This window comes from Dromiciops gliroides, chromosome 3 (assembly GCF_019393635.1).
Source record: "Dromiciops gliroides isolate mDroGli1 chromosome 3, mDroGli1.pri, whole genome shotgun sequence".
Lineage (NCBI taxonomy): Eukaryota > Metazoa > Chordata > Mammalia > Microbiotheria > Microbiotheriidae > Dromiciops > Dromiciops gliroides.
Genome location: NC_057863.1, coordinates 58,873,425 through 58,900,454, shown reverse-complemented (window position 1 = coordinate 58,900,454; position 27,030 = coordinate 58,873,425). Strand labels below are relative to the sequence as shown.

Below are 27,030 nucleotides of genomic sequence, written 5' to 3'. Positions count from 1 at the left end.
TTGTGGCTCCATCCTAGTTTAAAAGCATGTGAATCATACTGTTTTTCTGTTTGCAATAACCAGCCTCTTTTTCATTGAATTATACCCTGAAAGGGACTTTGAGAGGTCATCAAATGAAAGGTAAATATGGAATCTTGAGGTGGAAGGAGCTTGAGGGTGGTTGGTCTAACTTCTCACCAGCCTGTGCATCTGCTCTCCAGCATCATTGATAGTTGGTCACTCTGCTTCTTGTAGAATTGTGCTAATGGGAAGGAAGCTCACTACCTCCTGAAACATCTCCATTTCTTTATTGGACAACTGAGATTCTCTTTCTTCAATGAGTCCAGCAATTAGCATACTCTTTGTTGACACTGATCTATTCTCAGCCTGATTTCACAAGGGCCAATGTAACTTATGAAGCATAGCCAGGTAGAAAATTATGAGACTCGAGTATTTTGGTATTATGCATAACCACTGTGAGTTCATCTAAATTGACTTTTTCTCTATTTTGGAGGGGCCTTTGAGGAGACATCTCAGAATAAGGGATTTCCTGGGCAATGTGATCCCAAGGAGACTTAGAGGGAAAGCTAGTAGAAGGGTTAGAAAGGACTTCTAAGTGGGGCAGCTTGGTGGTGCAGTATATAAAGCACTGGCCCTGGATTCAGGAGGACCTGAATTTAAATCTGACTTCACACACTTGACACTAGCTTAATTTGCCACTTAATCCCAATTGCCTCATCAAAAAAAAAGAAGAAAAAAGACTCCTGGTTAGATCTCTGCCTAATTAAGTTCTTAGCAAGCCTTGTTTTACCTCTTCTGATTATCTCCTGCAACTTCCACATCCCTTTTTATCTTCTTAGAAGACATTGCTTATCATTGCAATTGTTCTCTTCCTCCTCTACCTGGCCAGCCATTTCTTCCTTTCCCACACTCCTTTGGATTTATCCATCACACCTCAGCATGCTCCATCATGCCCCTGTATAGCTTCCCTTTTCCTTTTCTCTTATTTTTAAAGCTTCCTCTTGCGTGTTGTCTGCCCAAATAGAGTGTAAATGATTGAGTTTTGATGGTGTTTGTTTTCGCATTTGCAACCTTAGGCTTAGCATAATGGCTCTGTAGCAACATGTCTAACACCTCTGACATGGCTCATTTAATCCAAGGTACCCAGCAAGTGGCCATCCAGCTTTTGCAAGAAGACCTCCAATGAGGGGAAACTCACTACACCTTGAAGCAGCCCATTCCATTTTCCTCTGGGATATGTTAAGGGCTAAAATTTTTGGCTATACTATCTAAAATATCTAATGAGTGGTCACCAATAAATTATAAGCTTTAGAAAGAGTTAGACTTTTAAGCATTTATTAAGGAGAATAAGAATTTAGTAAAGAGAGAGAGAAAGGCCTAGATTCATCTATCTATTAAAGGGAGAGAGTATTCCTAGCTCCGCTCTCCACCAGAGTCCACACGAAAAGTGAGGGTCAGAGGGCCAGGCCCCCCTTCTTCCTCCCACAAGCAAACGTCACTTCCTGATGCCAAAGAAAAGACACATGGTCTTGCCCTCAGAGACCTTCACCTCATGGCGTAGCTTTTCTACAGTAAATCTCCAGCAGGTAGCACCATTCCAATCGTTACAGATCCAATGACTACCATCATCCCTGACATGTCAACCAGTGACAGAACAAAGTATTCACTGGGGCCACATCCCCTGGACCTATGGAAGACTGGCTAAGCCAGAGTAAGTTCATGCCCCTTATTTAAAGATTTTTAAGCAGGTGGAACCATGATTCAAATAGGGGAAGAAACATAGGGGAGGGAGTAATATCCAGGGAAGGGTGTCTTGGTCTGAAAAGTCAAAAGTCAAAGAGATGGAGAATGAAACAATAGGGTGATTGAGCAACTGTCATTGATGATCTGTCAGTCTCCCCTTCTAATGATGTGATTCCAGAAATCTGGACTCTTGCCAATGAACCTGTGTGTTGTACACATGTATTCTGCCTCTGAACTGAACGTTTTAAAAATTTAATTTAATTTTTTGGAGGGTTACACTTTAAGTTCTGAACTATCTCCCTCTCTCCCTCCCCACCTTGCACTAGAGAAGACCACCATTTGATGCAGATTTATACTGTACGTAAAAATATATTATGTGTACTTTTTATTAGTTCTTCGTCTGGAGGGAGTTAGCGTCTGATTTCATAGGTCCTTTATCAAAGAGTGGAATGCCCTTGTACTTGCAAAGTGCCTAATCATCACCCTGAATATTTAATTGGGTTCGCTTTTGGAGTGAGCATTGCAGGTAGTTAGGTCTTAAAGTCACTGTTGGGGTCTCTTCTCACAGTTGCAGACTCTGTTTTAGAAATTTCCAATTTAATTTCTCATACTGTCTTTTAGGGACAAGCACTAGTGACCCATAAAAATTACCCATGGAAAGTTAGAAAAAAACTTTTTCATATTTAAAACATTTATTTAGCACCAACAGATATTGAAGATCAATTAATAAATAATAGACAATATTTTTAAAGACCCATGGGAAAGGATTTCTGGAAATCTCTCTTTTGAGGGAGGGCAAAATAAAGAGATTTCAGAAATCCTTTCCAGTAGGTCCTTTCCTTCAAGAAAATGATAACAATGATATAATGATATACTCCCTGTCAAATGGAAGTGAGTGCAACTGAGGTGTATGGGTCACACTGGGAGCTGAGCTCGGAGCCAGAACTAGCACCCTGATGAGTTTCTAAAATCTACTTTAGTCTCTTGACAACATGGTTTAATAATTGAGATAAGGAACAACTGGTTGGGAACTCATCCAGTGACAGTTTCTGAGCAACACCTCAGCATTTCAGGGTTTAGTGGGGTGTCCTTCAGACACGAGCACAGATGGCTGTATTTTCCAGGAGAATTATAAGTAGCTCAGAGGGTGTGCTTAATTAAGGAGGAGGAAGAATGATGCAATAGTGAACATTTTCATGGGAGCTGTTTGTTTTGGCAAAACCAGACATCTGTTGAGAAGAAATTCTGGCTGGTCCATTTAGCAGTTTATGCAGATGGAGAGAATGCTCACCTTTACATCCTTAGGTTGTCAAAAAGCTTCAGTTGTCCTGACACACTGTGGCTCGTGAGCAGTACAGTTGGGAATTGGAGACCTATGTTCTTCACTTGACATATGCACATAGGTTATCCTAATCAGAATGACCGAATATCTTGGTGGCACCCAATTTACCTGAGGTCAGCTGAAGACCTGGTCTGGTGGGACTGAGATTGATGGTGCTTTGGAACAGGTCCATTGGCAGCTAGTCAACCCACATTTTTTGATTCATGGTCATGAATCAATTTTTAAAAATAGCACATTTTGAATCAAAGTAATATTCTGCAAAAAAAACCCCAAAAAACAAAACAAAAAAAACCCCGAGACCAATGTGAACAGAGCTAAAGCTTTGTTGATTGGTTACATTCTTCTGGTGTTGCTTCATTTGAATCTGGGTTGGTGATGGTAGCTATTTTCTCTTTTTTGCATTTAGTAGAATAGATTATATAAATACTTCTCACTATAAAAATCCCGGCAATAACGAAAAAGTAGGTCCCGTAAATTAGGAACTGGAAAAAACAAATAGATTTAGTTACTCACACACATGCATAATTGTCAGTGCTTTACCCTACTGAAGTATAAAATTGGTTTGGTTAGAGTATGGGGCTAAATTAGAACAAGGTCCCATACAGGAACTTTTCAAGGTATAGTTAAAATGACATTTGGTCAGTCAATAATCACTTATTAAATACTTGCTCCATGTCACTGTACCAATAAAAGAAAGGCTAAAACAAGGTCCCTGCCCTCAAGGAAATCCCATTCTATTGGGGATATAGCATGTAAATAATAATGTACATAGAAGAAACAGGCAGCATAAATGGAAAATAACCGCAGAGGAAAAGAATTAGTGGTAAGAGGAACTGCAGAACAACATCTGGATAAGTTGGGATTTGACCTGAGTCTTGAAAGAGGCCAGGGGAACCATGAGATAAAATTGAGGAGGGCAGGATTCCATGGATGACTGACAGACAATAAGTGAAAAAGACCTAGAGTAGGGATATGGGAGTATTATGTGTGAGGAATACCAAATACAGCTAGAGCATGGATTATGGGGATGGCAAGTAAAGTATAAAAAGAATAGAAAGGTAGGAAGGAGACAGGTTGTTGAGGGTTTTAAATACCAAAAGAGCACTTCCCTTGCCAAATCCTTTAGAATTTGTTCTTTTGCTCCATCTGTTGCTTTGTGGATGCATTGTCAGATTTATGAAAGACTGAGTGAAATAACTAAGTATAACTCATCATGACTATGGGGAAAAAACTCATGGAGCAAGTATTTCTATTGGAAGAATATTATACTTCTGAATACAAAGTTCAGATCGCTAAATTTTCATTGAATTTAGTAGAATGTTAAAGAGGAAAGGAACCTTAGAAATTATCTATTTCAGGGCAGCTAGGTGGTACAGTGGATAAAGTACTGGCCCTGGATTCAGGAGGACCTGAGTTCAAATCCGGCCTCAGACACTTGACTCTTACTAGCTGTGTGACCCTGAGCAAGTCACTTAACCCTCATTGCTCCACAAAAAAACCCAAACAAAAAACAACAACAACAAAAGAAACAATCTATTTCAACCTCATAATTTTAGAGATGAGGAATCAAAAGCCATAGAGAATTTAAACGACTTGCCTGAAGACATAAAAAGAGGAGGAATCAGAAGTGTATTTAAACCCAGGTGGTCTAATTCCATGTCCAAAGATCACTTTTCTTCCCCTTTGAAATCCATATTAAAATATGTGAAACTGGAAGTACTTTTTCTATTAAAAGTGTTTTATTTTTCCCAATTACATGTAAAATAGTTTAACATTCATTTTTCTAAGATTTTGAATTCTAAAATTTTCTTCCTCCTGTCTTCCCAAGACAGAAAGCAATTTGACATAGATTATACAGTACAATCATGTTAAATACATTTCCACAAGACAGAAAGCAATTTGACATAGATTATACAGTACAATCATGTTAAATACATTTCCACATTCATCACATTATAAAAGAAAAATCAGAACAAAAGGGAAAAACCAATAGAAAGAAAAAAAACAACAAAAAGAAAAGTGAAAATAGTGTGCCTCCATCTGTATTCAGACTGCATAATTCTTTCTGTGGGTGTGGAGCACATTTTCTATCATAAATCTTTTGGAATTTTCTTGGATCATTGTATTGCTGAGAAGAGCCAAGTCTATCATAGTTGATAATCACACAGTGTTGCTGTTACTATGTACAGTATTCTCTTGGTTCTGCTCACTTCACTCAGTATCAGTTCATGTAAGTCTTTACAGGTTTTTCTGAAATCCCCTTGCTCATCATTTCTCATAGCAAATAGTATTCTTTTATATGAATATACCACAACCTGTTCAAACATTCCTAGAAGTATTTTTTTTAAAACCCTAACCTTCCCCATACCTACACCCCCTTTTAAATTAATTTCACAGGAAGAGGACTGGTTGTACTCTTGACCTGTAGAATGATTACCTTCAGATTAAGTCAACTGTGTTGCTTCCAATGCTTCCTTTTGTGGCAAAGACCTAGTCTTGGTCTCTACTCATTTCTAGGCTAAGTAAATGCCCAGAGAAAAATTGAAGCTTTGAGTTTAGGAGAAATGTCATAATTCTATAAAAACTCAAAGTTATTAGGTGGGTTTGTGATTATGGGAAAAAAAGTAAAGCCCCCATTGAAGACATTTACTTATAGTATATAATATATACTTATGTGAATATTTGAATGCTAAATTGACAAATATATGATCCAATACTTTGTTAAGGTAGGGAATTCTGGTAATTTCTTTAAACCTGAGGGTATGCTAGAATCAACTTAAAGCAGCTCAGGAGAGCCAGTGTTTAAATTTCCGGTGAGAACATGTATACCTTGGAGATCTACAACTGCTATAAATAAAGACATGCTTTATCATTTTGTAGATCATTTAGACTTAATGATGGAGAAAATGTTAATAATCCAGGTTAAACTTAAAAGGGTATGCATTTTCCCCAGTCCCTTAGAGTTCTTTGGTAAACACCGGCATATCACTGCTTAAGCCCCATTTAAAAATCATTGTTTGTGATTAATAGTATCTTAGATCTAGATGAGATTTTTGAGGTCACCACCAATTCCCCATTTTATACTTGAGGAAACAGAGGACCAGACAGGTAAAGGAATCAATTACTCAAGGTCACATAAGGAGTGAAAACAGCTGGTTTCCATTTTAAAAAAAATGTGTGATGGAGTATCAAAACCATAGTTGAGTTACAATCCATTTATTTATTTATTTATAAGAGCATTCTGTTCTGCCCTGTATTGGGTATATTATTTCTTCCTATAGACAGTCTCCCCTCTCTTAGGAATTATTTTCCCATTTCCATGCATTTTACTTTCATTTGGTTTAACATAAAAACAAAAATATCCATCACTGGATGACTAATCTAATAGAGTCTGCAAATCAGGGCTCATTTGGCTTCTTTACTAAGACTGAGAAGGATGGTTTGGTGCCAAGTGGGACTAGGGATATCACGGAGACCGCCAGTCTACATTACCCTCAGAGGATCATCTAAATGGGAACAGCTGTTGTAATCCTTATGTCAAAGAACCTCTTTGCCACGATTTTTCATCTCTATTTTTTGTCACCTCAGCTTTGTTTTCATTCTTTCATATGAAATACTGACTTCATTTTCAGGAGGAAAGCTTAAAGCATGCAGTACTGAGAGTAAGTCTCTGAAGCTGGGGGCAGGGGGGGAGGGGTGGTAGGGCTGATGGGAAAATCTGAATAGAGCATGAGAATGAGATACCTGACAACTGCCAGTGGATCTCTCATTCAATCAATAAGCAGTGCTAGGCACTAAACACTGGGGATACAAAGAAAAAGCAACAGACAGACAGCTTTCAAGGAGCTTACATTCAAGTAGTAGAGACATGTACATAAATAGGTATATCAAAGATACATACCAGGTAGATAGAAAGTAATCTTATAGTGGAAGACATTAGCAAATGGGGAAACCAGAAAAGACCTCCTGTTGAAGGTAGCATTTGAGATGAGTGTTGAAGGAATCCAGGGATAATGTGAGACAGAGATGAGGAGAGCATTAAAAAAATGGGATGGGGCAGGGGAAGGAGATAGAGCATCCTTTGTAAGGAACAACAAGTAGGAAGATATGTCTGCTTCATGGAATGGATGAAGTAGAATAAGACTGGAAAGATATGTAGGGGTCTGGGTTGTGTTTTTTTTACTCCCTCCTTCAGTTTATTTCTCCTACACCTCAACCCTATTTTAATGATGTCATCATGGATTAGTTAGGTGGCACAGTGGACAAAGCACCAGCCCTGGACCCAGGAGGTCCCAAGGCCAAATCCAGCCCCAGACATAAGACACCCCACCCTGTCTGCCCCCAAAAGAACAAAACATAAATGCTTTACAGATATCATATCTTCAGACCTGTGTCTTCTGTGAGTTTCTTACTGAGATAGTTCTTATGATTTTGAAGTATTATCTTCCCATGTAGGAACATAAACGGTTTGATCTTTTAATATCCCTCATGAAGTCTTTTTCCTGTTTATCTTTTTATGCTTCTCCAGGTTCTTGTATTTGAAAATAAAATTTTCTATTCAGTTCAGGTCTTTTCATCACAAATGCTTGAAAGACCTCTTTTTCATTGAAATCCCATTTGTATATGTACAAAAATACTTTTATCAGTTCTTTTTATCATGCAAAGAATTGTAAATTGAGGGGATGCCCATCAGTTGGGGACTGGCTGAACAAGTTGTAATAAATGATTGTGATTGAATACGCGGGTTTTGAGAAATAATGAGCAGGATGCTTTCAGAAAAACCTGAGAAGACTTATGTGAATCGATGCAAAGTGAAGTGAGCATAACCATAAGAACATTATACATTTAATAGCAATATTGTACAATGATCAACTGTGAATGACTTAGCTATTCCCAGCAATACAATGATAGAAGACAATTCCAAAAGACTTATGATGAGAAATGCTATCTACTGCCAGAAAAAGATCTAATGGAATATGAATGGAGATCAAAGCATACTTTAAAATGTTCTTTATTTTTCTTGCCTTTTTTTTTGGTCTGTGTTCTTTTGTAACATGGCGAATTTGGAAATAGGTTTTTCATGACTACACATATATAATCTATGTCTAATGGGAGAGAGGGAGGGAGGGAGGGAGAGAATTTGGAACTCAGACATTAAAAAAAAAGAATGTTAGAATTTTTTACATGTAATTGAGAAAAAATAAATTAAAAAAATTAAAAGATCTTTTAAAAAATAGATGTTACCCAGTTAATTCTATTGCATTCAGGCAGGAAGATATGTGGACTATCTCAAACAAATAGGAACACTAGCTATATTGAATGATTCTATTAGCAAACCTTTTTAATACTTCATTGTTAAAAAGAAGAAGGTATTCCAAAAGGTTCTTTTGGAACACCTTGTGTTTTCCTATACATAAGCTAAAATTCATTCATTGAAGCCTAAGTAAGCCCTCTCCCTTTTTTCTGCCTTCAATGAAGATACAGTTCCTGAGGAGCAGCTAGGTGGTGCAGTAGGTAAAGCACTGGCCCTGGATTCAGGAGGACCTGAGTTCAAATGTGACCTCAGACACTTGACACTTACTAGCTGTGTGACCTTGGGCAAGTCACTTAACCCCTACTGTTCCCCCCCCCCAAATATATATAATGACGATAAGGATCCAATGAGTTCAAGATCTTTACTAAATTATCTCCTGCTTTTCTCTTCTTTTTTTCCTGTTTTAGACCACTTTTTCTCTTAAAAAAAATTATAATGTTATATAAATGCTTGTTTTGTTCCATAAAATAAATAACATTTTTTTTAAAATGGAAGAGGCTTTATATTTTACTCCTATCTTTCCATGATGATTTCTATTTCTAAGGCTAGAAAAATGTCCATTCCAGGATTTCCTTTTGAAAACATGCCATCAGTGGATAGAGCACCTGCCCCGGAGTCAGGAATACCTGAGCTCAAATCCGGCCTCAGACACTTAACACTTACTAGCTGTGTGACCCTGGGGAAGTCACTTAACCCCAATTGCCTCACTGAAAAAAAAAAAAAAAGAAAAGAAAAAAGAAAACATGCCACCAGGTGAGAGTTGTAACTAGCCATTTTTGCCCCCCTTTAACAAGTCAAGGTGAAATAGATGCAGCTACAAGTGGAGAAGAATCACCCTGAGAAAACCTGAGGTTTGTATGTTTCTGGTCTGGCTATGGCTGGAGATTAGAAGGTGAAGCCTGAGCCTGAGGATGATGCCCACAAGGAGGAAGCATTCCTTGGGACTTTGCAGTGAGTAACATCTGAATTTCATATTCAGGGCAAAGGCTAGGGCCACCTTAGTTAATAGTTAACAGTAGCTAGCATTTAAAAAGCTCTCTAAGGTTTGTGAAAGGCTTTAATTCGTTTGACTCTCTGGGTCACATGACCAGTAAATACCTGAGGTAGGATTCTATCTCAGGCCTTCCTAACTCCAATTCTTCTCACCTAGCTGCCTAATTACACTTTTGCCACCCCACTCCCCAGGAGAATTTGCTTAAAGAAACTTACCTGAATGTCGATGTGCAGACTCAGACCTCTAGAGTCAACTACGATTAATGTCATTATGGTCTGAATCACCAAGGCCATGAAGGTATTGACTCCAAAAACTAAAGCATAGCGTTCCATGCTGAGATTCACTGCAATCTGAAATCTAACATGATATAAATGGTCAATTATATCAACAATATCAAAATACCTGTATTGCAAAAAAAAAGGAGGGTAAGAGCAGAAGATATAGCTATCTTTGTTGGGCTCATGCTCAAGGATTTTAGGGTAGATAAAGCATTGTCCTAATAGGGAAATCCACTCTACTTTTAATCATCTTATTCCAAAAACTTTAACAGTGAGGTAGAGGAAAAATTAAGGGTTGGGAGGGAGGAAGAGGGGAGAAATTGGCTTATCTGTTCAAGCCCTATTCCTTATCTTTAGCTGTAATCCCAGCTCCTGGGGAAGCTGATGTTGGTAAATCTCCTGAGTTTGGGAGTTCTGAGCTGAAGTACTGCTAAAGCTGTTCAATCTAAGTCTGGGACCAACAGAGTGACCTCCTAGGAATGGGGGGGGGGGCGGTACCAAGTTGTGTAAGGAAGGACAAACTGACACATAAAAACAGGGCAGGAAAATGACTAATATGGTAATATTTTACGTAATTTCACATGTGTAACATATATCTGATTGCTTACAGTCTAAGGAAGGGGGAAGAGGAAGGAGGGATAAAATCTGGAGCTCAAAACTTTAAATTAAAATTATTATCATCATCACCACCACCATCATCATTACTCCTCCTCCTCTTATTACTACTACTACTACTACTACTACTACAAACAGGGCAGGTCAAAACTCCTGTGCTGATCAGTAATGAGTTTGGGCCATGAGCATCTTATGTACAGCTAGCAAGAAAGGGACACCCAGCCCCAAATAAATAAATAGAGTCCTATTCAAAACCAAGAAGTAGTAGCACAGGGCATATTAGATACAGTATGAGGATTGGTGTCAGGAAGACTTGGGTTCAAATCCTACCTGGGACACAAGTCACTTATTTTCTCTGTACTTTACAACTCATTTACTAAGTCATAGATTTTATATATATATATATATATATATATATATATATATATATATATATATATATATATATATACACACACACTCTTCAGAGGAGAGGTCCTCCTGAAATCACAAATCATTCATATATTCAAAATCTCTTTTGAAAACTATTCCTATCCTTTTGCTACCTATCTATTGGGAAATAGCTCTTGGTGTATGTCTGTGTTTATTCCCCATGTATTTTGGATATCAGTCTTTTACTGATGATATTTAATGCAAGCATTCCCCCCCATTCTAGTATTTCTAGTATTTATTTATTTATTTTTTTAGTGAGGCAATTGGGGCTAAGTGACTTGCCCAGGGTCACACAGCCAGTAAGTGTCAAGTGTCTGAGGTCGGATTTGAACTCAGGTCCTCCTGATTTCAGGGTCGGTGCTCTATCCACTGTGCCACCTAGCTGCCCCTCTAGTATTTATTTTTAACTCTAACAATCTTTGTAGACTATAAACTCTTTGCTTCTTGCTCAGTGCTATGCACAAAATAGGCTACTAATATTTGTTGAATGAATTAACTGAAATCTCAAATTAACAAGAGCAAAAAAAACCATCAAACCATACACAAAACATACAATTAAACCAGAATAGATCATCACAATGGAAAATTACAAAATCCAGGACACAAAATAAGGTCTCACAGGGATCCTACTAAACAGTATCTGTTAAAAACAACAACTATGATTTGTTATCCTGGGTAACTTCCAGGGTGGAATCTCCCTTCAACAATATAATAAATAACCAGGTAGGAGTTTAAGTGATTTGTTCAGTCATACAATAAGTACCAGATGTGGGATTTGAATCCAAATCTTCTGGATTCCACACTTAGTATTCTATTTATTGAACCAAGATACTTTTACCATTGGGCAGTTAGGTAGTGCAGTGGATAAAGCACAGGTGCTGAAGAGGACCTGCATTCAAATCTCACCCCAGACCCTTACTAGCTATATAACCTTGGGTCATTTAATCCCAATTTCCTTGAAAAAACATCCAGGGCCACCTCCAGTTGTCCTGATATATATCTTGCCACTGGACCCAGATGTCTCCAGAGGAAAGAATGAGGCTGGTGACTTTGCACAACCCTGCCTCAATTAAATCCAGTTCACTGCAAGTCATGACATCACCTCCTCATGTCATGGTCTTCTTTGAGAATGAAGGACAAACAACTTCTAATATTACTTGCATTTTCTCATTTTTTATACTCAATACTATTTTATACTCATTTTCCTCAAAACATATATAAGTGTCTTTTTAGGGGTCTGAGTTGAAACAAGAAACGAATTTCTCTCTTGGCATTCAGATTGTTCCTTGCTCGAGTCTTAATTCATTTTGTACAAATGTTTGGACATCTAACCCTTGTCAGGTCTAGACAAGATCTATAAAGGCAGTGGCTCATGAATACTTAGAAGATCAGTAGACTGGCTTTGGAGGTCTTGAAGTGACCACCTTTTTTTTTCTTTTTCTTTTTAAGGACATGCAATTTTCCTTGCCGTCACACAAAAGGAAAACCTTAACCCCTCCTTAAAGGATCTCTGACTTGGCAACCACCTATGTGGGGAGTTAGGAATACAATGGGACAGAGTGCCCTGACCTTGACCAGGACTGTTACCCTCACATACAGGCTCTGTGCTGTAGTTAACTCTAAATATGGAAGAAACACTTGGATAATTTTTAATGTTCCAAGTGGTCCGGGCAAGAAAATCTTGAATTTACAAGCTAAATACTGTAGGAACTTTTACATAAGATTTATTATTGGAATACCACTGATAAAAGTCTGATATCCAAAATAGGTGGGGAAATCACTTGAGTTTATAAGATCAGGATGATGTTGTTCAATCATGTCTGATTCTTTGTGACCCTATTTGGGGTTTTCTTGGCAAGGATCCTGTAGTGGTTTGCCATTTCCTTCTCTAGCTCATTTTACAGATGAGGAACTGAGACAAATAAGGGTTAAGTGACTTGCCCAGAGTCACACAGCTAGGAAATGTCTGAGGCCCAGTTTGAATGCAGGAAGACTCTTCTTGATTCCAGACACTTTATCCATTCTCTGCCTAGCTGCCCCTTTGAGCCTAATAGACAACTGGGGCTGAAACTTTTTTTTTTTGGTGCTATTAGGGTTAAGTGACTTGCCCAGGGTCACACAGCTAGTAAGTGTCAAGTGTCTTAGGCAGAATTTGAACTCAGGTCCTCCTGAATTCAGGGCTGGTGCTTTATTCACTGCATCACCTAGCTGCCCCAGGGCTGAAACTTTGAAGCAGACCTTGCAGAGCTGAAGAAAGGGAATAGGGCCGATGTTACTGTTTCCCAGAGTAGACCACAGGAAGGTCAGTGGACCATAGATTTTGAGCTAGAAGGTGTGTGTCCTAGTCCAACATTATGCAAATAAATGAGAGATGGAGCCAAGATGTCATTCTTGGTTGATTATTTTATCACTAATCTATTACTAAATAGGAAGTTGTGAGCAACGAATGCCTCATCCCTTTGGGTGTTTTTCCCTCCCTGGCACCATGGAGTTCCATCTTCATATCTCTAGCTCTTTTAATGATTTCCTGATAGCATATTTTGGCTTTCTTTATGAATCAGGGCGGGCCTTGGCCTCTCCTGTGCTTTCAAAAACATCTGTGGGAGTTTGATCTTTATATAAACTCTGTATGTAGGTCTCTGTGGGGTATCTTTATTTCACTTTCTTGGGAACATTTCTAAAACTGGTTTCACAGAGAGGTAGGTATGCTAGGGTTACCCAACAAGAGCCTGGGACTGAAAGAAACCTTACCAGTGAGTACATGATGGAATCATATCCTTTTATGATAATTTACAAAACAAAACGAAATCAAATCAAAAGCCAATGACACATCCTTGGCCAAACCAATTGTTCAGCACAATTGACCTTTTCCTAGTTTCATCGTCCTCCGCAAAATTCAGAGAAAGTAACATGGTCAATTGCTGCATTGCTTCCAACAATATATAACAAAGAAGCATTCGAGATAGATCTCAGTGGTTAAAATGGTGCTTCTATCCAAAGAAGAGGGTGTAAGTTTTTATTTATTTAAAATTAGACAAGTTTAATGTGGAAATATATCTAACATGAGTGCACATGTCTAACCTATATCAAGTTGCTTTCCATCTTGGGGAGCAGGGTGGGTGGGGGGTGGGGTGGGAGGGAGAAAATGTGGAATTCCAACTCATAAAAAATGAATATTGAAAACTATCTTTCCATGTAATTGGAAAAAAGAAAATACTATTTATGAAAAATGGGGAAAAACGAGAGAAGTTTGAGAGAAATACACAGTAATACTTACACTGCGATGGTTATGAGAAGCATATAGCCTGATTTGAAAATCAGAAAGCCAGCATAGCACACCCAGATGTTGTTGGTGAAATGCATGAGGAAGAGTGAACCAGCATCCAGGGCTGAGAAGATTCCTAAAGCCAACTCTCCCAAAAGATCCCAGTTGATTTTCACATATCCCACAGCAAAGGCTGCCATAGCACCTGCAAGCAAGAGAATAAAGGCCAGCTAATTATTTGTTCCAGTCTAGGAAACATCTATTTGGGGAAAAAATCAGAAATTATGTTGAATAATTCATAGATTGCAAAATCATAATTCTAGAGCTGGAAGGGTCCAAGACGGTTTGTAGAGGTTCTTATTTTATAGATGAAGCAATGGAAGCTGAGGGACATTAAGGGAGTGATTGGTCCAAGGTAACACAGATAAAAAGGTAATGGGGGTGGCTAGGTGGTGAAGTGGATAGAGCACTGGCCCCGGATTCAGGAGGGCCTGAGTTCAAATCCGGCCTCAGACACTTGACACTTACTAGCTGTGTGACCCTGGGCAAGTCATTTAACCCCCATTGCCCCACAAAAAAAAAAAAAAGATAAAATTAGACGCTGGGTTATCTGATTCTGCATTACAGTACAAATCACTTTCAAATGGACAAGAATACTAACAATTATCAGCATTAGGAAAGGAGGAGGGGATGCCTAAAATGTGATTGTAAGGATTAGAGAGATGATCTCAGATGAAGGTAAAGAGGGATTACATTCTGGATATGGGAAATCTGTACAAATGCATGGTATGGGGACAGCTAGGTGGCGCAGTGGATAGAGCGCTGGCCCTGGAGTCAGGAGTACCTGAGTTCAAATCTGGCCTCAGACACTTAACACTTAATAGCTGCGTGACCCTGGGCAAGTCACTTAACCCCAATTGCCTCACTAAAAAAAACCCAAAAAAACAAAAAAACCAAATGCATGATATGAAATTGGGAATGTTGAACCAGACTACTGTAAAGGGCAAGGTCCTCTGGGATGTTGGTTTGACAAAAATCCAGCACTTTGCTAAAAAATTCCTATGTAGTTTTCGTGTCAATAATGAAATGTTCCCTTTGGAGTTGTTTCAGGGTATATTGAGGCTTGAGAGGGATATTATCTTCACTGCTTATATGAAGAAAATGAGTGGGTCAGCTAGGTGGCATAGTGGATAGAACGCAGACTCTGGATTCAGGAGGACCTGAGTTCAAATCTGGCCTCAGACCCTTGACACTCACTAGCTGTGTGGCCCTGGGCAAGTCACTTAACCCTAATTACCTCACCAAAAAAAAAAAAAAAAAGAAAATGAGGCCCACCTAGTAAATAGCTGATCCAGGACTAAAAACCCAGGTCACTTAAGTCTCCCAGTGACATGCTTATTCTACTTTTTATCATTGCATTCAGTCTCTTCAATCCTCCAAGGAGAGTTTCTCATATTATTTTCTCTTTTGGAGGAAATGAAGAGCCTTAAATTTTCTAAACTTTCAGCAAAGACTCTAGATGTCTACCAAGCAGTGTGCTGGTAAATGTTTAACGACCAGTTCTGGAAAAAAAAAAGTGGCAGGACACATTTAAAATTTTAATTTGCACTACTAACATTTTCTCCATTGCTTTCTTAAGTCTAGACATTGACAAAATAATAAATCAAGCCCTGATTTGTAGTACATGTTGATTTCTGAGGTGTAGATGTTCACACTGAAAATTTAACAACCAGATCTCATAAGCTACTTCTAGCTGTGTCCAACACATCCCTGCTTATAGCCAAGCTCCAAAGCTCTCCCTCCCCTTCCCCAGGTTCCTTACAGGTTAAAGGTCTCCTCTATACTTGGTCTCTCCTTTTCAGTAACCAGTCCTCTGACTATGTGGATTAGGGCTGTAGGTCACACAGATGTTTTTTTTTAGGTAAAATTCTTGCTAGTCTTCTGCTTGATCCCTTGCAGGTATGGCCAAATTTTTTTGAGATCTTAGGTCTGCCAATCAAGCAAAAAGCATTTATTGAGCACCTACTAAGTGACAGGCATGGTGCTGGGTGCTCAGGATACAGACAAAAGGCAGTTCCTGTCCTCAGAGAGTTTACATTCTCCTGGAAAAGCTAACACCCCCCCCCCCCAATAGGTGTGTGTATGTATGCACATATAACTATGCTAATTTGTAGATTTGCTTAGGAAATTGAAAGTAGAGTTCTTTTTATTTTTATTTTTTTGAGGCAATTGGGGTTGACTTGCCAAGGGTCACACAGCTAGTAAGTGTCAAGTGTCTGAGGCTGGATTTGAACTCAGGTTCTCCTGAATCCAGGGCTGGTGCTTTATCCACTGTGCCATCTAGCTGCCCTGAGTTCTTTTCTATACAATGAAATGACAATATCTGTGTTTAGGAAATTGGGGACCTTGAACATTTTATGAGTATGTGAAATTTAGACCCTGTCTAAATACAGGCTAGGTAAAAATGTTTGGAAAGGAAAATGGATATGGCTTCTGTCCAGAAACAGGTACAGAAAATCAAAAGGGAAGGAAATGAGCCTAAGTGAAGTCACCAGAAAGAATAGTCCCCCAGTTCTAAGGCTCAAACTAGACTCTCCAAGAAGAAAGAGAATGAGCTTGACAATGGGTTTTCCTGAAAATTTCAATAAAGGCTTGGGTGTGGAACCATGTGACTTCCTATAAAATATCTTCAAAGTCTCCTTTGATTTTCAATTACCAAAATAAATATCTTCCTTGTTTAGGGAACTTCCAAAGTCAGATTAGTCAACTAGTATTTATTAAGTGCTTACCAAGTGCCAAGCACTGTGCTAACTTCTGGAGAACAGAAGAAATGCAAAAATAACCTCCAATCCCTGCTCTCAAGGAGGTCACAGTAAATAATGCGGGAGACAACATGCCAACAACTATGTAAAGGAACATATTGAGCTGAGCAGATGGAAGGCTCAGGGCATGAAATACCTGTGGTCTGAGGTCTTCTCACCCAAAGATACTGGGTGTGAGGAGGTGGTAGTCTCCCCCAAAGCTTATTTTTCCAATATTTAAATGGCCATTAAGTGGAATTCATTCTGTTGATAATCGCTATGTGCCAGGCACTGTATTAAGCCCAAAGATGAGCCAAAAAAAGTCCTTGCCCACAGGCAGCTTATATTTCAGTGGGAGAAACAGTATGTAAATGACTAGTTACTTACAAGGTAGCACATAGTAGGTGCTTAATAAATATTGATTGATTGAAGGTATATACAAAGTAGATGGAGGGTAACCTAAAAAGGGAAGGCACTAGCAGCTGGGGGAAGGGACTGGGAAAAGTCTGTGACAGATGGTGAGCAGAGTCTTGAAGGAAGCTGGGGGGTAGACATTGTTTTACTTGGTCCCATAGGGCAGAACTAAGAACTATGGATTACAAAGAGGCAGATTTAGGCTTAATGTAAGGAAGGACTTTCTAAAAATTGGAGATGCTCAAGAGTTGACTGCACCACCTATGGAAGTAGGGGCTCCCCATTAGGGGAAACCGAGGCAGAGACAAGACTGCAATAGAAAGAGCTAGTCCGAGTGCTGGGAAGATCATAATGGAGGAGTAGGAACAGGAGTGGACAGTCAGAGAGTATTCAGGCATATCTACAAACAAAACCAAATCCAGCCCCAAACAGATGGACTTGGAATCTGAAAGATGCTAATTCAAGCCCGGCCTCAGACACTTACTAGCTATGTGACTCTGGGCAAGTTATTTAATCTCTGCCTGCCTCAGTTTCTTCATCTGTAAAACGGGAATAATGATAGCACCTACCTTGCAGGGTTATTGTGAGGATCAAATGAGATCATATTTGTAAAGCACTTAACACAGTGCCTGGACACATAGTAAATGCTATATATAAATGCTTAATCCCAGGGCAGCTAGGTGGCTCAGTAGATAAAGCACTGGCCCTGGATTCAGGAGGACCTGAGTTCAAATCCGGCCTCAGACACTTGACACTTACTAGCTGTGTGACCTTGGGCAAGTAACTTAACCCCATTGCCCTGCCCCCCCCCAAAAAAAATAAATGCTTAAAATCCCTTCTCCTTCTCCACATGACTGTAAGGATTCAAGCGAAGATGGAAATATTACTTGTTGGGGGACTTGTACGGGGCAGGGGGCAATTTCTTTACAAATATGGGTTGGATCTCTGAGGTTTTCTGATTCAATTTTGGTCCAATAGCAGAGTCCTTCCTAATCCTTACCCTTTTCTTTTCCTCCTCAGTTAAATGCTATGAAGGGCAGTGTCTTTGGAAATGTTTGGGTCAGCACCTTGAGATCACCACAGAGGAAGTGCCATATAAATCAAGTCTGTAATGAATCAGTGCAAGTTTGGAAGCAGACACAATTCCTTGAGTTTTTTTTTTAGGAACCATAAAAGTCCACTGAAAATGAACACTGTTGGGGCAGCTAGATGGCGCAGTGGTTAAAGCACCGGACCTGAATTCAGGAGTACCTGAGTTCAAATTCGACCTCAGATACTTGACACTTACTAGCTGTGTGACCCTGGGCAAGTCACTTAACCCCCATTGCCCTGCAAAAACAAAAAACAAAAAACAAAAATGAATACTGTCAATGGGAGCCATGTTCCTTTCTGTAGCCAGGTCTTTTAAATAGTACTCTTTGTTATAGAGTTATACCCCGTCCTCCCCCCCCCCCCCAAGATTTTGCCAAGAATAGCAGCAGCAGACAACAAACAAAAACAGAAACATTAGACTTGAAACCAGAAAATCCGAGTTCAATTCATGGCTCTGACATTTCTTAGCCATGTGACTGTTTGACTCTGACTCAGTGAGCCACTGAGCCTGTTTCCTTATTTGTAACACTATCTTGCAGGACTGTTATGCAGAAAACATTTTGTATACTTTCAAACTCTACTTTTTTTTTGGGGGGGGGCAGGGCGATAAAGGTTAAGTGACTTGCCCAGGGTCACACAGCTAATAAGTGTCAAGTGTCTGAGGCCAGATTTGAACTCAGGTCCTCCTGAATCCAGGACCAGTACTTTATCCACTGCACCACCTAGCTGCCCCCTCAAACTCTATTATAAATGTGAGCTCATTTTTGTGGGGGAGGGGAGGGGGCTAGAATTCTGATTTCATTGGTATAGGGAACTCCTGATGAGAGTATTCCCTCTACAAATACATATTGGTAATTGTTCTTATTGCTTATTTATGTAGTAGATAGAGTGCTCTGTCTCAGTTTCCTGAACTGTAATATGGAGATAATAATAGCACTGCCTTCCTTCCTTCCTTTCTTGCTCCTTTCTTTCTCTCTTTCTTTCTTCCTTCCTTCCTTTCTTGCTTCCTTCTTTTTCTTTCTTCCTTCCTTCCTCCCTCCCTCCCTTCTCTCTTTCTTTTTCTCTTCCTTCCTTCCTTGCTTCATTCTTTTTTTTTTTTAATTTAAACTTTTTAGTGAGGCAATTGGGGTTAAGTGACTTGCCCAGGGTCACTCACACAGCTAGTAAGTGTTAAGTGTCTTAGGCCGGATTTGAACTCAGGTACTCCTGACTCCAGGGCCAGTGCTCTATCCACTGTGCCACCTAGCTGCCCTTGCTTCATTCTTTTTCTCTTCCTTCTTGCCTTTCTCCCCTCCTCCCTCCCTCCCTCCCTCCCTCCCTTCCTTCCTTGCTTCCTTCTCTCTTTCTTTCTTTTTCCCCTCCTTCCTCCCTCCCTTCCTCCTCCCTCCCTTTCTCCCTCCCCCTCTCTCCCTTCCTTGCTTCCTTCTCTCTTTCTTTCTTTTTCTATTCCTTCCTTCCTTCCTTAATTCCTTGCTTCCTTCCTCCTTCCTTCCCTTCTTCCTCTCTTCCTTTCCTCTCCTCCCTCCTTTATTTGTTTACTCACAACCAGTAGTAGCTTTGCTTACTTAGTGACTATGGTACGTACCTTGTACACAGGGACCATTTCATTTTTGTCTTTACATAGCTATTTGTAGCTATCATTCCTATAGTACCTCCCACGTACCAGGCACTGTGTTAGAACTCTATGAGTATTATCTCATTTGATCCTCATGACAACTCTGAGAGGTAGATGCTTATCATTATCCCCATTTTACAGTTCAGGCAACTGAGGCAGACAGAGCACTCGACACAATGGACCACCTAGCTACCTCTGCATCCCTGACAACTAGTACTGTCGTTGTTTGTTCATTGACTGAGAGTATTGAAAAAAAGGACGCTCTGGATTTATCTACCCACCTCCAAACGTTGCGACAGCTTCTACTGCTCCGTTATACACAGGAGAGCTTTGAGATGGTGCCTTGTGATCCCACAGAAGCTGGACGTAGTTTACCACTTGGTTATAGCCAGCTGTGGAAGAAGCCCACCAAATGGACCAGAAAAGAAGATGTTTGGTTAAGTAGCACTCCTTCAAGTCTTGGCACCACTGCAAAAACACTTTCAGCACCAGGCTTCTTGGCTGAATGTCAGCTGATCGGCTTTCTGGCTGCCTTCCTGATTGGGCAGATGATTCTGGAATGATGCCATCTTCTTGGAAGGCTGGTGAGCTTCCATTACTAGGCATCTCTAGCGCCACTACATCCTTGTCTGGTGATCCTTGAGGAGTTTCTACCCCGGACTTTTTATGGAAGAACATGCTTTTCTGGGGCATTGGCAGAAAAAACGTGAAAACAAATGCCAAGGAGACAGAAGCCATGGTTATAACATTGAGGGAAAAGTAAGATACATTTGCCAGGGAGACCAAGAGCTGCCCTAGCACGGAAGCAGCAGTGTAGGCCACTAGTGTGATGCTTCTACAGTAACTTGTTACTTTTTGGTAGTGTTCCACACTGACCACACTGTAAATGTAGGAGTAATAGGCCACTTCTGTGGCTGTGACCAACCCGTAGAAAAACTCCACAACCTGCATGGCTAATAATCCTTGGGCAAATAAGAGCAGCAACCAGGTAACCAAAAAGCTAACTCCTTGTAAGATGATGATGGGCTTATACCGAAGGTAATCAGTCAACACAAACACGGGGAATAGCAGCACCAAATAAGAGTAAGTCCAAACTGGAAACATATGATTGGAGACCTGTGGGGTCACAAAAGATGCATTACATGACAATGAGGCCAGTCAGAGCTTCTCAAGCATATGAATGTGAATTAATAATAGCTAGCAAACATTTTTATCTATCCATACATGGACATGGATATAGACATTAACGTAGACATAGGCACACATACATACACACATACACATATATGTATACATATAAAAACATCTACACACATCTTTGAATCTTTGCAAGGAAAACCCCAAATGAACTGAAATGACTGAACAACAAACATTTTTATAGCACTGGCTACGTGCCAGGTGCTGGGCTAAGTGCTTTATAAATATTGTCTCATTTGAGAATAATGAAATCAATGAAACCTAGGATGTATAGTTTGACCTAGTATAAAATTTCTGATCTGGTTTGGTATCTTTTGAATTCCTCCCATCAGTGAGAAGAAAAGCAGAAAACAGATTTTCCAAGAGCCAGATTTGGAAAGCTGACAGGGCTCCGTGGTAACCATTTACATGGTTTATTTGCAGGCTATAAATGGAGAACTCTTGGTCTTGGAAGACTTTTACCTGGTTTGCTGTTCCCTACATCTCTCTTCCTCAGTAGTTCCACATGGGCCTTTCTTACCCATACTTTGAATGGACTTCTTCCTCACCTCTGCTTCCTCGATTGCCTAGTTTCAAGGCTTACCTTATGACTTTCTTGACTTTTCTAGATGCATTCTCTCTCATAATACCCCATATATGCTATCTGCTTATTAATTCTTTTCCCTTTGCTCCCCCCACCCAGGTAAGCTCCTTGAAGACATAGACTGTATCACTTTTGTTTTTGTATTACCCTTAGAGCTACCTCTACACCCTGTATACAGGGTAGTAGGTGTAGTAGGTGTTTGATAAATGTCTGTTGGATTGTTGTCAACTTATCCTGCTCTTATGACCAAACAGTACCTGCAATTTGGTTAGGAGCAGAGGATAGGATAAAGAAAGGAATAATCCCCTGGGTAAAACCTGTACCCAGATACTTGCCCTATAGTGATGCAGCCTTGGCCTAATCTGTACCACTCTAAGAACAAGCTGCTATTTAATAAAAATATACAAACAAACAAACAAACTGATAGATAAATGAATGAATAAATAGATGAACAAACAAATAAATGTGGGTTCCCATAGAAGTGAAGTTTTATCTTTCTGGACTGCTTGGTTTACCATGGTAGAAAGTAAATTGCTAGACTTATTACAGACCTTGGTTTGCCCTAACCATTAGTGACTGCATCTCTCTCTCTCTCTCTCTCTCTCTCTCTCTCTCTCTCTCTCTTTCTCTCTCCACATACATAAACACATATGTATGTATACACAGAAATACATACATATACAATATATACATGTGCACATATATACATGGGATATGTGTAAATATGCATATATGTAAATATGGAGAGATAGCTATAGCCATAGATTTATCCATATATATATCTCTATAGGCATATGCCTATCTTTTCTTTTTTAAAATAAATTTTCATTGCTACCTTTTGATTTTAATAGCACCTGAATATGGGGTTCTTAACCTGAGGTAAGTGAACTTGTTTTAAAATATAGATATAATTATTTCAGTATAATTTATATCCTTTGCAATTCTGTGCATTTTATTTTATACATTTAAAAATATTATTCAGAGAAGGGATCCATAGGCTTCAGACTGCCAAAGGAATCCCCAAGATGAAAAAAAAAAAAAAAGGCTAAGACCCCCTGGCTTATATGGAAAATCAGCCTGACATAGCAGAGAGCCAGTTAGTTATGGATCCAGAAGCACCTGGTTTGGAGTACAGACTTATTTTATTGACTCTGTGGTTCTGGGCAAATCATTTAACCTTTCAGTGCTGTAGGCAACTCACTTATCTCTCAGTTACAGAGAAAATGACCACTATTATTGGTAGAGAGTTTTCTCTCCTCAGAGTGAGAAAGTGAAACCAGAGAGTCAGTCCCTATCCACCCACTCACCTACATTTCCCAATATTTTCCCCTTCCCCCAGACAGAATAAAAAAGGTGAACAGTTCAGAAGTCATCTGTAGTTTTCCATAAGCTGGTCCCTCATTTTGGCAAAGAAGTTGGGATGGGGCATAAAGAAGGAATGCATTTTTCTATCTTTATCCTTTAGAGTCAAGTTTGATCCTTTGCAACATTCAGTTCTGACTTTTGTTCTTTCCACTAACATTGTTGTGCCTATTGTTCATATATTTCACGCCCTAGCTATCCTTACACCTGTTACTTCCTAGTCCCAAGATCCTCTAAAAAGCCAGTAAAACAAAGACACACTCTGAGCACCTGAAATATCTAATAAACTAATGGTTCTCCCTGATGGCTAATATGCTAGAAGAGATGGCTAAGTGAGAGAGCACTGGACTTAGAATCAGAAAAATGTGAATTCAAATTTGGCCTCAGAAACCTACTAGCTGTATGATCCTGGGAGGTACTATAGAAATGTTAGCTGTTATTGTTGTTATTGTTATAATTATAATAATAATTATTATTATTATTATAGAACCTGCTGTAGGGCTTAAGCTAAAGTTGAAGTCCTAAGACCCCAGAGTTGGAATCCTGGCTACACCTGTGGGACCTTGGACAGGTCACATCATCTTTTTGTGCTTCTGTTTCCTCACCTGTAAACAGGGGAAGGAGGATTGAACTAGATGAGTTCCAGTTCTAGATCCATAGTCCTAAGAAGATGGGCAAGTTAGATAATTCTATGAATTTCACTTTTGGAGTTTGCCATAAACTATAAAGTGAAGTAGGAGTTAAGAGGCCATCAGTGGCTCTGGAGAGGGAGGCAGTTTGGAGGGGCCTGAGAATAGTTTAAGCTACTCTTTGCTTCCTTCTAAAAATGTTGTTAAGGCCTAAAGAGAATGAAATGTTTCTTCTTATCTTTTCCTGTTTACAAAACAGTGGAAAGACTGCCATGGTGTTTCTACAGATAGAGAATTATTAACAGCATTATCTTCCCTTTTCTTTCTTGGAGAAAATTCTTTCCCGAGTTTTGTTACTAAGGCTAGACAGGTTGGTTTGGTTATTGTCTTTTGTTCTTGAAGACCCAAATGACACCACTATGTTAGAGTCAAGTTACAGTGTGTCAACTGTGACTGATCAGACCAATATGAGCTCAGGATGCTCTACCACAGGTGGGACAAAAATAATCCATCTGAACATTTGGGGTGGATTCTCTAAATCTGCACATTTTGCTTTTCTTTTGAGCTATTTCAATTCTGCTTTGCTCATAAAGCACAGAACCTTCTCTGACGAGGGCATGTGATGCTGGGTGGTCCTGTGCCAGTGTCTCCCATGTCATACAATCAATTCCAAAGTTCTTAAGAGAGACCTTGAGAGTGTCCTTTTATTGCTTTTCTGTACTCTCAACTTGGAGGTGACTTTACTTTTGAGTGGAGAGTAATGAAATTCAAGAGAAGCTGGTATACTGTTCTTGTAAACTTTTTGAAAGCTTGAGAAAGGAATCCTAGAACTGTGACAATATTGGGATTCTTTGGATTCCAGCTCTTTCTGGAAGGGGTTGAGAAGCTAAGTCATTAAATTTCTCCTACAACAAATATCAGAGAATCATTTAACCCCACTTTTTAATCTTACCTGAAGTTGAGTTAAAAGGCCATGATCCTTGGTTGCAATTGGAAAAGCAGGTAGAATTCAGTGCATGTAGAAAACACACACAATACATACACACAATCACAAACATATTCTTGGTTTTAAAAGACTTCACCATATAACTTACCTCATTGAGGGTCAGATTTTTATCTGGTCCAGTTAAGTAAGGTGTGAGAAATGGCTCTGATGGTCTCATGGTGGAGAAAAACCCATAGATACAGAGAATGGTGGTGGGAAAAATCCAGGACTGATGCATTGTTTTACAGCAATCCATGGCTAGTTCGGCTGGAACAAAGCAAAGACCATGAATAGAGAATGATGCTTGAAGTTTCTCCTTTAAGGATAAAGTTAAATTACTTTCCACAAAAATAGGGGATTACTTCTCCAAGCCACACTCTTCCTTTTGCCTGAATAATGAAATCAACTCAAGGCCAGAGGACTTAGACTGAAAAAAGAGGTTATTCTTCTTGACTCCTTGGAAACAAATAGTAACTTCAGAAAGTTGAGGGAAGTTTTATGTTTCTTGCTTCCTCAGCTAGAGTGGAGGCAGATTTCTGAGGAGTGACAACCACCAAGCAGAGTCCCCTTTATTTCTTTATACACTGTATCATAAGACTCTAGGGATCCTGAGAAAGGAGGCACCAACCAGGCCATGTAGTCCAACTCCCTCATTTGACAAGAGAAGAAGCAGATGGGAGTTAAAGTGATGGGACCAAGGTCACACAGTGAGTAAATACAGGTCTTTTGTTCCATGCTCAATGTGTACTGGCCCTAGGGCTGAAAACTCAAGAAGGGGAAAGATAATAAGGTAAAGCTTATACAAAACAACAACTGGAGCCTTCGGGAAGGAAGTCAAAATCCTGGGGGTGGGACTGAGTAGGCTTTTTCTCTGACCACTTCTCTCCCAGGTCATCTCTCCTCCATTAACTACCTTTTCCTCCTTTCTCTATCTTTCTTTTTCTCCCCTTGGTGAGCTAATTCAATTCTACATTGTCCTCTCTTGAGTCCCTTTCCCCCTTATCATATCACCAATCTTGTCCTGCCTAGCCTGGGCCTTACATTATTCCCATCATCCATTGACTTTGTTCCTATATGTATGCTGCTGAATGAAGCTGGAGAAAATCATACAACTTACTGACTAGGTCCACTATGAACGGATGTGGCATAGTCTGAACAGGGTTCTCACTGAGGCAAAGAGATCCTTCTACACTTCCCTAATTAACTAATCGTCTCACTCATCATAGTGGGTCTTCCAAACTTTTTCATGTCCCATGGTCCTCTTCTCCCTGCCCTCTCAGCTGAGAGCCTAGCCTTCTACTTTACTAAAGACTGAGGTTATTCTCCAAGAGCTCCCTCTTCTCGTCTCATCTAGGGACCTTATGTCACCATCTCCTCTACTTCTGTCTCACATAAAAGTGGCCCCTTCTCATTGCCTAGGTTAACCCTTTTGCATGAAGTAGATTGCATCCTCTATTATTCCCATGCTCTCATTTTATCTCTAATCTCTCCTTGGCTTCTCGCTGCTTTCCAACTGCCCACAAACTTGCTCATGTCTGCCCCATCCTCAAAAAATCTCTCACTTGACACATTTTTGTGACTTTTTTTTTTTAAAAGAGATCTTTTTTAATCTTCTTTTTAAAAAATCTCTTTTTCTGGGGCAGCTAGGTGGCATAGTGGGTAAAACACCAGCCCTGGATTCAGGAGGACCAGAGTTCAAATCTGGCCTCAGGCCCTTGACACTTTCTAGCTATGTGGCCTTGGACAAATCGCTTAACCCTCATTGCTCCCCCTCCCGAAAACAAACAAACAAACAAATAAATAAACAAGCAAATAAACAAATTTCTTTCTCTCCTGCTTTTATGGCCAAATGCATTGAGAAGACAATAGATGCCCACCCCCTTTCCTTTCCTTCACTCTTCACTTTTCTCACTCTATAGTCTGGTTTCTGACCTCATTATTCAATAGAAATTGCTCTCTCCTACTGACCAAATCCAGGGGCCTTTTCTCAGTCCTCATCCTTCTTGAGCTTTCTGCAGCCTTTGACACTGTGGGATCACCTTCTCCTTCATGTTCTCTTCTCTCTGGGTTTCTGGGGCATAGAACTATGCTTCTCTAGATTTTTGTGACACTGCTTTTGATTTTCCCCTCCTACTGTCTGACCACTCTGTAAGGGGCTAAAATTCTAGCTATATCTAAAATCTAATGAGTGGTCGCCAAGAAATTAGAAGCTTTAGCAGGAGTATTTAAGTATTTATTACAGAGCATTAGGATCAGAGAGAAAGGTAGAAATCTGACTATTTCTAAGAGATCCTATCATCCAACTCACCCTGGCAAGGTCAGGAACCAAAAGAGGAAAAAGCCCTCCCCCAGCATCCTCTTCCTCCTTC

The 27,030-nt window shown here is 39.7% G+C and overlaps 1 protein-coding gene across 1 annotated transcript in view; it reads right to left on the bottom strand.

The window, feature by feature from the left end:
• Window positions 1-2,503: 2,503 nt before the first annotated feature.
• Window positions 2,504-27,030, bottom strand: part of SLC19A3 (solute carrier family 19 member 3) — a 54,493-nt gene continuing 29,966 nt past the window's right edge. The window contains exons 3-7 of the mRNA XM_043996670.1: window positions 24,771-24,928; window positions 20,187-21,021; window positions 13,996-14,188; window positions 9,609-9,750; window positions 2,504-3,567 (exon numbers count right to left, since the gene is read on the bottom strand). Of these exons, the coding sequence (XP_043852605.1) occupies window positions 3,400-3,567; window positions 9,609-9,750; window positions 13,996-14,188; window positions 20,187-21,021; window positions 24,771-24,917 (1,485 nt within the window). The 5' untranslated portion in view covers window positions 24,918-24,928 and the 3' untranslated portion in view covers window positions 2,504-3,399. The remainder of the gene's footprint in view (window positions 3,568-9,608; window positions 9,751-13,995; window positions 14,189-20,186; window positions 21,022-24,770; window positions 24,929-27,030) is intronic.